Source organism: Neophocaena asiaeorientalis, unplaced genomic scaffold (assembly GCF_003031525.2).
Source record: "Neophocaena asiaeorientalis asiaeorientalis breed wild unplaced genomic scaffold, Neophocaena_asiaeorientalis_V1.1 scaffold197, whole genome shotgun sequence".
NCBI classification, from domain to species: domain Eukaryota; kingdom Metazoa; phylum Chordata; class Mammalia; order Artiodactyla; family Phocoenidae; genus Neophocaena; species Neophocaena asiaeorientalis.
The window spans coordinates 6,939,567-6,952,389 of NW_020174703.1; the positions used below are offsets into that span (position 1 = coordinate 6,939,567).

At 42.1% G+C, this 12,823-nt stretch overlaps 1 protein-coding gene across 1 annotated transcript; it reads left to right on the forward strand.

Annotated features, from left to right (window-relative positions):
• Window positions 1-254: 254 nt before the first annotated feature.
• Window positions 255-11,780, forward strand: NFKBIZ (NFKB inhibitor zeta). The gene is made up of 12 exons (XM_024759222.1): window positions 255-662; window positions 2,916-3,055; window positions 3,578-3,608; window positions 3,731-3,834; window positions 3,932-4,725; window positions 5,664-5,769; window positions 6,159-6,305; window positions 6,498-6,561; window positions 6,852-7,021; window positions 7,910-8,020; window positions 8,151-8,318; window positions 10,610-11,780. The coding sequence occupies exons 1-12, from the start codon at window positions 374-376 to the stop codon at window positions 10,661-10,663; spliced, it is 2,178 nt and encodes a 725-aa protein (XP_024614990.1). The 5' UTR covers window positions 255-373; the 3' UTR covers window positions 10,664-11,780.
• The last annotated feature ends 1,043 nt before the right edge of the window (window positions 11,781-12,823 follow it).

A 12,823-nucleotide genomic window follows, 5' to 3' on the forward strand; every position in this document is an offset into this window, starting at 1 on the left:
GGGCAGGAAAACAACCGGTCGGTCTGGCCGGGGCCGGGAGGGCGGAGCGAGGGCGGAGGGCACATTGCCTCATCCTGTACATTTTACTGGAAACGGGGCGCATCCGGAGGAGGGGCCGGGAGGCTGCCCAGACGCCGCCAATGGCGCGGCCGGGCGCGGGGGAGGCTGGCAAGGCGGTGGCCTCTTTTCTCCGCCCCTGGCCTCGAAGGCCGGTTAAATAGTCGGGCAGCCCGGGGCCACGCCCGTGCCCGCGCAGTCCTCCAGCCGATAGGTCCCCGAACCCAACACAGCCACAGCCGCAGTCGAGAGGCAGCCGCGCGCAGCGAACCGGTGGCGCAGGTGTCTGGGGTCCCCGAGCACTGAGCCCGGGAGTATGATCGTGGACAAGCTGCTGGACGACAGCCGCGGCGGAGAGGGGCTGCTGGACGCGGCCGGCGACTGCCGCCTCATGACTAGCCCACTCAACCTGGCCTACTTCTACGGCGCGTCGCCACCCGCCGCCGCCCCCGGCGCCTGCGACGCCGGCTGCTCGTCGTCTGGGCCCTCGGCGCCCGGCTCGCCCGGCTCCGACTCGTCCGACTTCTCTTCTGCCTCGTCCGTGTCCTCCTGCGGGGCGGTAGAGTCCCGGCCGAGAGGCGGCGCCCGTGCCGAGCGGCTGCAAGGTACCCACCGGCCCCGGCGGGGCGGCCCCAGGACCCCTGTTTGGGGGCGGCCCACCCGCGGGGAGGGGGGGGATCTGGGCCGCCCAGAAGCGAAGTACCTCGGCCAGGTGTTAGGTGGCCTCGGCGCCTGCTTTAGCGGAGGTACATAATCACACTGGCCATTATTATTAGGCCACTACTGGATCCCTTGCCCCGTGCTGGGCGTTGAATATCACTCGATGCCCTTTGACCGTCTGTGAAATCTGGGCGCCTTTAGCTGGCCTGGTAACTTGAAACACACAGCTCTAACTTCGGGTGGGGGGAATGGACCACGTTGGGTTTTCTCTTTTTTTAAAAAAACACTTTTCTTAAGGTATAATTCACATACTATGGCGAGATTTTGGATCTGATGTAGGTGTACCTTTTTCTTGTGGCTGTTTTAGTGAAAGGCTGTAGCCGGCGATAAGGGTTTGGGTACTGGGTTGAAGGTCGTGATTTATTTCTTTCTAAGTACGTATTTGTGGAAATTTTAAGTAAAAGGACTTTATAAAGAAAAGAAGCCGATATTATTAAGATGTAAGGTGAAGCTGGACTGAAAACCGGTTTATACCTTGAGTCTGTGATTTTCCGAAGTCTGCCCAGAATTTCTTCGGTTTTTGTTTTGTGTGCTTTAGAATGGTTGAACCGTCTGTAGCAGAGAAAGGCGTAACGTTTCCGTTCTGCGGCTGTGAATTGTTAGCTTCTTTTCTTAATGAACGGAGTTGCATAATTAGGGGGAAAACAGGATGCCTCTGTAGGTGAACCAACGAACGTCTAGATAATCTCAAATTTTGGAAAATCTATTCAGCATGATTTTAAAGAGCGTTCTCTTTCAGGTATTCCCCACGGCTGGCCACTCCTGTTTTTTGCTTGCGTTTTAGTTTAAAATGTGATTTGTCATTTTTATTTAAAAAAGTGATTTAAACCACTCGGTTGTATAACATGCTTCCTGTATGTTAAGTGTGTAGCAAATGCCAAAATTGTGTGTGTATTTAGACCCTTTTTTCCCTCCACATTTGGCCTTCATCTGGCTGAAACTATTTTGTTAGTTCTTTGGTTTACCGTAGGGGATTTCTGAAACTGAATTTTTCTCCCTGTGACGTTGAGTTATTAACTACTGTCATTCCAGAGAAATGCCGTGTTAGATTCTGGCAAGATATTCTTAGACTTAAACATAAACCTAACTAGTGTTTAGTTTGCTCTATCATTGAGTTGTTTCTCTCATGTATTTGATTATATATATATATATATGTGTGTATATATCTATATATTTAAAATTATGCCTTGTTTTTTGTCCCATCTTATTTTTTTCCATTCTCAATGGGGTTGCTGAATTATTCATTTCCTGACTCTTTGTGTGTTTACTTTGTGTTCAGCTCATCCCAAGAGGTTGTGACATAGTAGTGGCCAGAGTAGAATGCTGTACTCATGTACTGCATTTTTTTTTTTTTTTTTTGTACCAGGGAAGCCCTCATGTACTGCATTTTAAAGTGTATTTTAAAGCTTAAATATGAAATGAGATTATTTCCTTTCTACTTAGAAGGCCTATGTGATCAAAAACAGTCGGTGAGGGGAAATCCTGTGTGCATATGTGGAAAGGCGTTTAAGCTCAGTGAATTTAGGTAGCTTTCTTGGCGTAGCTGAACTGAGGGAAATAATAAACTGAGACATTGTTAAATGTTAGGCTTTGGTACATTGAGATCTTTGGGAGAAGTTTGTTTTGTACCTTCTTAGGTGAGTGGAATTGATAGACTTTAAAATTTCTATGTGGGGCTTCCCTGGTGGCACAGTGGTTGAGAGTCCGCCTGCCGATGCAGGGGGCACGGGTTCGTGCCCCGGTCTGGGAGGATGGACATAAAGCCTTTGGTTTGAAAAGCTAAAAATTCATCATTTATTCCTTGCTCCCCCAAGGTTTTTCAAAAGTCTAGAATAATTACAGATTTATGAGAGTCAGGGTGGCAAAATCTGTGATCCTGTCTCATGGGTGGATAGGGCCGAGAGACAGAGAATTAATTTCGGTTTATCTCTCGGCTCTGGGGTTCCCTGAAACAATATTTTTATGAGCTTTAATTCATTAGGCTTCCTGGTGGGGAAAGGTATGAGGCAAGCGAGTTGAAGAGGCTTTGCGGTCTGTTAGTTGGGAAGTTTATCATGTTGGATAGCTATGCTTTTGAGATTATTAATATTCATGTCTGTGAAGACACTTAATTGGGATATGTTTTGTTTTTTGAACAGTTGAGCCCCATATGGGGGTTGGAAGGCAGCAGAGAGGACCCTTTCAAGGTGTTCGCGTGAAGAACTCGGTGAAGGAACTCCTGTTGCACATCCGAAGTCATAAACAGAAGGCTTCCGGACAAGCCGTCGATGATTTTAAGGTGGCACCTAATTTATTTGTTTTGGGTTGGGGGATAGAAGGGTTAGCCTGTCAGTGTTATTACTCTCTGCTAACCTAGGTTGGGCAAGTCTTTTGTAGACCACAAAGTCCATAGTACAGAGAACATATTTGTCCTGCTGTCTGCTATATTGCTGTCACTTGGCCCACTGCTAGGTACTTGGCAGGTGTGCAAGAGAAATTTAATGAATAAATAAATGAAGGCAAGTTGGGGGCAAGGAAATTAATGTGGTTCAGTTAAATTGGAACATTTTGACTAGAAAGGGAAAACTCAAGTGGCCTTATTAATTTTATCTTAACCTGAGTTGAACTAAGGTGAAAGTGCAAATGGGGGAAGTTGCAAGATAGGATGGAAATTAACATAGAAAATAAATATTGCTAGAATAGCTATGTCAAAGGTTTATGGTGAACTGTAAAGAGGAGTAGAGCTAAGTCTGTTTGTTGATGTATGTTAATCAGGAAACCATTTATCACACACTAAATTGGAAACTTTTTTTCCTTATAGACACAAGGTGTGAACAGAGAGCAATTCACAGGTAAGAGTTACCTCTATTTATAATAACATGGGGGCTGTAGGGTAAAACAGTGTAGTGTGATTATGGGTAAAAATTTGTGAAATAAAATTATCACAGATTCCATATTCCTTTCTTGGGTATAGAATTGAAGAACACAGTATCATATAGTGGGAAAAGGAAAGGCCCTGATTTATCATCTGATGGACCAGCTTGCAAAAGACCAGCTTTGTTACATACCCAGTTTTTGGTACGTATCTCACTATTTTCCTCTGAATACCCATTGGAAATTATTCCTGGAATAATTTTGGAAGGAAGTGCGCAACTTATTTTTTCTCCCTTTCCAGACGCCACCTCAAACGCCCACACCCGCGGAAAGCATGGAAGATGTCCATCACAATGAATCCAAACAGGACAGCAGTGCTGATCTGCTTCAGAGCATTATCAACATTAAGAATGAATGCAGCCTGGTTTCCCTGAACACTGTCCAAGTTAGCTGGATGCGCCCTGTGGGGGTCCCTCCAAGCTCCCCCCATGAGCAGTGTCAGGACTTCCACGGAGGGCAGGTCTTCTCTCCACCTCAGAAATACCAACCCTTCCAAGTCAGCAGCTCCCCACACATGATGGATCAGGCTTCCATGTATGAGTATTCTTCACAGGACCAGAACGTGCAGGAGCTGCCGCAACAGCACTACACCCACAGCCCAGCTCTGGAATACAGTCCTTATTCCAGAACTTCCCAGTCCCCCAGCTACGAACCAAACATCTTTGAACCACAGTTCAAACATCAAGAACCACAGTTCTGCCTGAACCAAAGTTTTGCATCCCTTCTAAGTGGTCCCAGGGAATCTGAGAATATTGCTGTTCCCCCACAGACTGCCCCCAGCGTTCAGCAGCAAAATGATGCCCACGTGCAGAACTTCAACATGATGTCACACAGTGCCTGTGAGGCCCTGGCGAGGCATGATGCAGGCTCTGCCCCTTTAAACACACCACTGCCCTTCCCGAACATCGTCGGAAATCCAATGAACACCACACAGTTAGGGAAGTCATTTTTTCAGTGGCAAGTAGAGCAGGAAGAAAGCAAATTGGCACATATCTCCCAAGACCAGTTTCTTTCAAAGGATGCAGATGGTGACACGTGAGTATGTCCCTTTATCTCGTTGAGCTGATTTGGTAAGCCATGCTTGCTGGACATAGTGGGCACAGAATTTCTCTAGGGGATGCCAGCTTAGATCTGAGTAAGTGGTTGGCTAAACAAGATGACTAGTGGGCGTAGAATGATAGCTCATATTTCAAGCGAGAGTTTTCCTTTCTTTTTTTTTTCTGGCTGAACAAATTACCTGTTCTAAATTAATAAAAATGTACATGTCTTTGAATAATTGGTTTTGAAAGATTAGCATAGATTGTGTCTGTAGAGCAAAATCAGTTAGATCATGGTTAGTTGGTCATGATCAACTGTGAGTTGATTTGTAGATTGAATACTGATCTGTTCTGACATCTTTGTGGTGTTGGGCAAGTTGTTTTTGTTTTTGTATTTGTTTTTGTTTTTTTGCGGTACGCGGGCCTCTCACTGTTGTGGCCTCTCCCGTTGCGGAGTACAGGCTCTGGACGTGCAGGCTCAGCGGCCATGGCTCACGGGCCCAGCCGCTCTGCGGCATGTGGGATCTTCCCGGACCGGGGCACGAACCCGTGTCCTCTGTATCGGCAGGCGGACTCGCAACCACTGCGCCACCAGGGAAGCCCTGGGCAAATTGTTTAACCTCTCTATGCCTCAGTTTCTGGGCATGTAAAATGATAATACCTCCCTCAGTGGGTTTTTATGAACATTAAGAATAATGGATTTAAAGCAATCAGCATGGTGCCTGGCGTACTTCTTTTTTCTGGTAACCTAATTCATCTTGTTGCAACTCAGATGTATTGTCAGCATAGCAGAAAAGACAAATTATGCTCTGTACTGTTTGATTTGAATACACCAACATATCAAGAAAGGGGCTAAAGGAAGAATTTTTTTTAAAAAGGATGAACTTAGTGAAATAAATAATTCACTTCTTTTCTTTTCCTTTTGTTTTTCCCCAGGTTCCTCCATATTGCTGTTGCCCAGGGGAGAAGGGCACTTTCCTATGTCCTTGCAAGAAAGATGAATGCGCTTCACATGCTGGATATTAAAGAGCACAATGGACAGGTGAGGATCTTGACAGAGGGAAATGGCAAAGTGTGGTCATGGGGACAAGGTGACGGCCGGTCTCATATTTATGTGTAGATCATTTCAGAGTTCCAGACCAAGAGAGTTTAGTTAATATTAACTTCTGGATGTTGACTCTTTGTCACTGCCAACCTTGAAGTTATTAACTTTAACTATGTAGTTATTTGACCAAAGACTAACTGGGTATAATAAAGCTGCACCCTAAGCTTATTTTAGTTTCCTTGTGTTACAGTATCTTATTGCTTATTAACAGGATTTATTCTCTCTATGTGGGGTTTTCTCCCCTCAGTCTTAGTTTAGGTTCATATTCTTTGTTACTATAGTGTTATGGGTTTTAAAAAATATTTTTTTCCTCTGAATGTCCACAGAGTGCCTTTCAGGTGGCAGTGGCTGCCAATCAGCACCTCATCGTGCAGGATCTGGTGAACCTCGGGGCCCAGGTGAATACGACTGACTGCTGGGGAAGAACCCCCCTGCATGTTTGTGCTGAGAAGGGCCACTCCCAGGTGCTTCAGGTAGGAGGCAGCGAGCCAGGCTCCCATTACCATAGAGCCAAAGGGGTACAGCTTGGATATTAGGAGTTGGATGTAGATTGCCTGTTGCAATGCTCTCTTTTGAGTTGACTTACTCCTTTCTTGGAACAGTAGTAGATAAGTATTTGTGTAGTTTGTCTTTTGCTGATAGATGTCTGTTTTTAAATTCTGCAGGCAATTCAGAAGGGAGCAGCGGGGAGCAATCAGTTTGTGGATCTGGAGTCAACTAACTATGATGGTAAGTGATTGATGCATTATTGGGTGAAGAAACATTCAGAGAGAGGGGCCCATTAATTCTAAGGGTATTAAGTTCAATACCAATAAGGAAGGGAGGTAATTAAAGCTAAAATATTCTATAGATAAAATTAGCACTAAGACCCAATGGAGGGATTACTCAGATTACCTTACTAGTTCTTGTGGAGCCCATATGTAGGTCATGTGAGAGGCCACCCTCAAGGTTTGTAATTATAGAACAACTAAAAGAATTGATGGGATGCTTGACCACTGCTTTCTTATGCTTTTTTCTAGGCCTGACCCCTCTACACTGTGCAGTTGTGGCCCACAATGCTGTGGTTCACGAACTCCAGAGAAATCAACAGCCCCATTCACCTGAAGTTCAGGAGCTTTTGCTGAAGAATAAGAGTCTAGTTGATACAATTAAGTGTCTGATTCAAATGGGAGCCGCAGTGGAAGCTAAGGTAAAATTCACAGAAGAGTTTGGAAATAGGATGTGGGAGAGACGTGGTTATAGCCGAAGACCTTCTTCCCAAGTGTAGATTAAAACTTTTCCCCCTTTTTATTTTATTTCTGCCATCTTTTTAAATTAATGGAGTAGCAATGTATGGATAGTTAAGCTTAGATTTTAAAAGATCACCTCATCTGCTTTCTTGATTTGCTTTTAATCTATGGATTATTATTCAAAAGATCATTTAGCTGTGAAACGAATGTCTTTATTTGAAAGGAAAAGAAAGTGCTTGAAATTGATATTTTCATTTTGCTTCCATTGTTATACACAGATACTAAAGGTAGTGCATTTTGTAAGGGTTTCTTCATTGTTGTTGGATCTGGACTTAATCTTCTGTTTTTTAAACTGGAAAATATTTTACTATCTTTAAATTTGAGGTTTATTTGCTGAGTATTTGCTGTGTACAAGGCTGAGGTACTGAGTTAGGGGCCCTAGGGGAAAATACCTAAATCATAAGCCACTTGGGTCCTTGGGAAGCTTACTGTCTAGTAGAAATGGTGAGAGATATAGCTAATTTTAAGTCTACAGGGTGGCCACCAAGTCTGGAAACATAGGCGAATACACAGTAAATGATTTCTTATATTACAGCACATGATAAAACAGCATAGTCTATGTTTCTATATTTTATGGCCACCCGGTATACAAGGGTAGATGTGATAAAAGGGAATTAGGAGGACTGAGAGATTCCATGGAACTTGGGTTGCAGTAAGGGTTTGTGGAGAAGGGGGCACTCCGAGTGAGTCTCCAAGGGTGAACCAGACATATGAGAGACTGGGTGAGAAGCATATCCAGGGCATGGTTTCTGGATGTTCATTTTTTTCCCCCTCTTGCCTTTGACAAGGATCGTAAAAGTGGCCGCACAGCCCTGCATTTGGCAGCTGAAGAAGCAAATCTGGAACTCATTCGCCTCTTTTTGGAACTGCCCAGTTACCTGTCTTTTGTGAATGCAAAGGTACTTTTAGAAGTGTTCAAGAACTGCACAAGATTTGGAATAACCTTCTTTATACCTTCTTCAAGCTTTTGAGCTGCTTTCATGAAAGTCTCCCTTCCTGATGGGTGTCGTTTTGTCTCTTTGTCTTTAGGCTTACAATGGAAACACCGCCCTCCATGTTGCTGCCAGCCTGCAATATCGGGTGACACAGTTGGATGCAGTCCGCCTGTTGATGAGGAAGGGAGCAGACCCAAGTACTCGGAACTTGGAGAATGAACAGCCAGTACATTTGGTTCCTGATGGCCCTGTGGGAGAACAGGTGAGGGCCACAGAAGGGAGAAGAAATACTTTGAGGCATTGTTCCGAAACATAAGGGGCAGGGGCCAGCTGGCACTCTTCAGGTGGGCTTTATCAACATCTGTGTCTCAACAGTGGTCACTGTAGCCCTTTAGAGTCAGTTGCTTTGTCTCCAAAGGAAAAGTAAGAAATTTGAGAGTTTATCCATGGACCCCAAATGGTCAGAAGTCAGGTAGTCTTTCTTTTTCTTCCAGGACACAAACTTGGGTTTGGGCTAAGTCAGAATGGTTTGACATTTGGAAGTTGATGAAAGAGGAGGAACCAAGGTTCCTGCACACACTAAAGAAAGAGAATCTTAGTTTTGTGAGTAAGTGATGAGCCTTCAAATATTGTGCATATTAATTGAGTCAGTATTTATAGAGTATTCAGAATAGTCCCAGGCACATAAGTGGGTGCTGCTCAGTAAACATTAGCTGTTAACAATGATTTCTGTCTACTAACTGATCCTAAATAAAAAATGGGAAGGTTATTTATATAATTTAGAACCTAGAAATATTTTATACTTTAAATAAAATTATGCTTTTCTCATCATATGGTTCTACTGGATTGGCCAGAAAGTTCGTTCAGTTTCCACTGTAAGCTGTTCCGAAAAAGTTGAATGAACTTTTTGGCCAACCCAATATTTTATATTTGGGGATTGAACAGTTTCATATGACTATAAACTTTTCTTGATAACAAGAACTGACTCTTTTTAAGAACTTATATATTTTTAATTTATTTTTTTAAGCAGCAGGTTCTTATTAGTTATCCATTTTATGCTTATTAGTGTATATATGTCAATCCCGATCTCCCAATTCATCCCACCACCACCAACCCCCCACCGCCAGTTTCCCCCTTGGTGTCCATACGTTTGGAAGAACTTAAAATATTTTTGATGAAACTCTTTCCCTGGAGGAAACAAGAGATTGTGGCTGTGGGTCGTTACATACTTTAATAATCACAAAATAAAATATATGGAATGCAATTTAGCCTTGCCTTTGATTTACAGCCCTCGCTATGACCATAATATTATAGTAACTCATATTTGTGGAGCTCTTTATAGCTTAAAACGAATCACTTGATGATTTGTAGAGTTTTCCTGTATATTATACCACTTAATAGTTAGGAAAACTTTGCAGGGTGAAGGTTCACCTGGGAAGACGGAGACTCAGAGTGGGTCCAGCCATAGGGACCATCATTAAATAGTAAATGGCAGAGTCCTAAGCGCACTGTTCACTTCTGGTTTGCTATTTGTGGTGTGCAGTCATAGAGTGATGTTCTCAGGGAGTACTGAGCATGGAGAGCTGCTTGACTCTTTGCTAAATGTTCTTGGATTACTTTCCTTCCTGCTTTTGTATTTTTTGTGTCTCTGTGTGTGGAGGGAGGGTCTTTTCCTTTGCTTTTATTGTCAGACCATGGTCATTGTGTCTCCTTCTAGCAGCTGTCAGTTGTTTCCCCTACTCCAGTCTTCTTTCTTCTAATTTGTTACTTCTTATCTGCTGTGGGCTGAGAGACAGATCATAAAATTTGTCAGGCTGGGGTATAAAATCAATTACTAGACTCTGAATGAGCCTGGGGGTTTCCTGTGATCCATATAGTCATGCACAGATGCTTTAATTCTTGGATGTCACAGCTATCTTGACTCGAAGGGCATTATAGTTTACTTGTGTGTGTAACGTGGGCTCTTGGTTCTTGGTTGAGGCTGACATTAAGGTAGGTGAGATATTATAATAACCATGATTACTACATTATATTAAATGTTCTCACAAATAACAGTAAAGATTAGGAAAAGAATATAGGTCTTAGTTAAACTTTTGGAGATTTTCAACCTCAGATTATTTTTTATCTTTTGCCGTACGCGGGCCTCTCACTGTTGTGGCCTCTCCCGGAGCACAGGCTCCGGACACGCAGGCTCAGTGGCCGTGGCTCACGGGCCTAGCCGCTCCGCGGCATGTGGGATCTTTCCAGACTGGGGCACGAACCCGTGTACCCTGCATCGGCAGGCGGACTCTCAACCACTGCGCCACCAGGGAAGCCCGGCCTCAGATAATTTTTAATGGAGATGCTTTACTTTCTTTTACTCAAAGATCATTATAGCAGGTCTGTAGTAAACTTTAAAAGGAGTTGTAGTATTTTTATTTGTCCCCTTAAAATCTTGACACATACTGTTGCATATTTCTTCATATACTTACTTACAAAGAAACTGAAGGAGATGTGGTACTTTGGTTGTAGAAAAAAAAAAACCCTTACAAATCCTATTGGTTTCCTTTCCAGATCCGACGTATCCTGAAGGGAAAGTCCATTCAGCAGAGAGCTCCACCGTATTAGCTCCATTGGCTGGGAGCCTGGTCAGCAATACTCACTGTCAGTTAGGCAGTCCTAATGTATCTGTACATAGACCATTTGCTCTGTATTGGCAAATGTAAGTTGTTTCTATGAAACAAACATATTTAGTTCACTATTATATAGTGGGTTATGTTAAAAGAAAAGAAGAAAAATATCTAATTCCTCTTGGCAGATTTTAATATTTCATACCCAGGTATCTGGGATCTAGACATCTGAATTTAATCTGAGTGGTAAAATTGACTTCAATTTAACAGTAGCTTTTGGGTAGGAGAAGGCTTTGATTTGTGGCATAAGGCATTGCTTATGTAGCTATTGCCAGTTTAAAAGGAGGTGAATTGTAAACTTTTTCTTTAAAGAAAAATGAAAGCATTTGGAAGTTAAAAAATAAATCTGGACGTAGTGTTGAGGCTTCGTTTGGCCTGGTGCAGTACCTGATAGTTATTGGTGTTGGAAAGTCTCTAGTCGTTGGACTAGATGGAGGGTACCATGGTTAAAGTTTGATCTTTGCAAACTGTATATAATTGTTATTTTTGTCTTTTAAAATATTTATACAAATATTTGTACATTGGTCATTAACATGGCCAAATTTGAAATGTGTAAATCAATAAACTAGAAAAGAACAAGTGGATTTTCACTATTTTTAAAAATCATATGCATTCAGAGGAGCTGTGTAATCACCATCTCTGTGGATGAAACGGGTGGAGAGTTGTTCCTTTAGTGGCTGGCAGAGCTCTGTTTGAATTGTAAATATGCTTTGAGATGAGATACATTATTTGTAGGGAATTGCATGCTGTTAAAGAGAACACCTTTTTATGACTCACTTTCTAGAGTTTATGATTTACTTGCTCTGTTGGAATGTTTGTTTTACCTTTATAAGAACAACAAAAAGTCAATATTGAAACATGTTTTACTGGTTTTCTGTTGTCAAATAATGATAACATACCATGATGTTTCATATTACCATTCAGAAAAAAATGCCTAATTTTTTAGTAACTTTAATTCTAATAATATTATTTTGCTTATTTCTGGCATACCCCGAGGAATGTATTTGGCTTTGATTGTACATTAATTCTTTGAAATAAATTTGATTCATGAAAAACCCTTCTTTATTTCTTTTCTTTAAAAAAATTTTTTTAACATCTTTATTGGAGTATAATTGCTTTACAATGGTGTGTTAGGTTCTGCTTTATAAAAAAGTGAATCAGTTATACATATACATATGTTCCCATATCTCTTCCCTCTTGTGTCTCCCTCCCACCCTCCCTATCCCACCCCTATAGATGGTCACAAACCAATATCCTCTCCAGCATTTATTGTTTCTAGATTTTTTTTTAAACATCTTTATTGGGGTATACTTGCTTTACAATGGTGTGTTACTTTCTGCTTTATAACAAAGTGAATCAGCCATACATATACATATGTTCCCATATCTCCTTCCTCCTGCATCTCCCTCCCTCCCATCCTCCCTATCCCACCCCTCCAGGCGGTCACAAAGCACCAAAGGACAAATGTCTATTTAGGTCTTCTGCCCATTTTTGGATTGGGTTGTTTGTTTCTTTGTTATTGAGGTGCATGAGATGCTTGTAAATGTTGGAGATTAATCCTTTGTCAGTTACTTCATTTGAAAATATTTTCTCCCATTCTGAGGGTTGTCTTTTGGTCTTGTTTATGGTTTCCTTTGCTGTGAAAAAGCTTTTAAGTTTCATTTAGTCCCATTTGTTTACTTTTATTTTTATTTCCATTTGTCTAGGAGGTGGGTCAAAAAGGATCTTGCTGTGATTTATGTCATAGAGTGTTCTGCCTATGTTTTCCTCTAAGAGTTTGACCAGTACTATACTGTCTTGATTACTGTAGCTTTGTAGTATAGTCTGAAGTCAGGGAGCCCGATTCCTCCAGCTCCATTTTTCTTTGTCAAGCTTGCTTTGGCTATTCGGAATCTTTTGTGTTTCCATACAAATTGTGAAATTTGTTGTTATAGTTCTGTGAAAAATGCCAATGGTAGTTTGATAGGGATTGCATTGAATCTGTAGATTGCTTTGGGTAGTAGACTCATTTTCACAATGTTGATTCTTCCAATCCAAGAACATGGTATATCTCTCCCATCTATCTGTATCATCTTTAATTTCTTTCATCAGTGTCTTA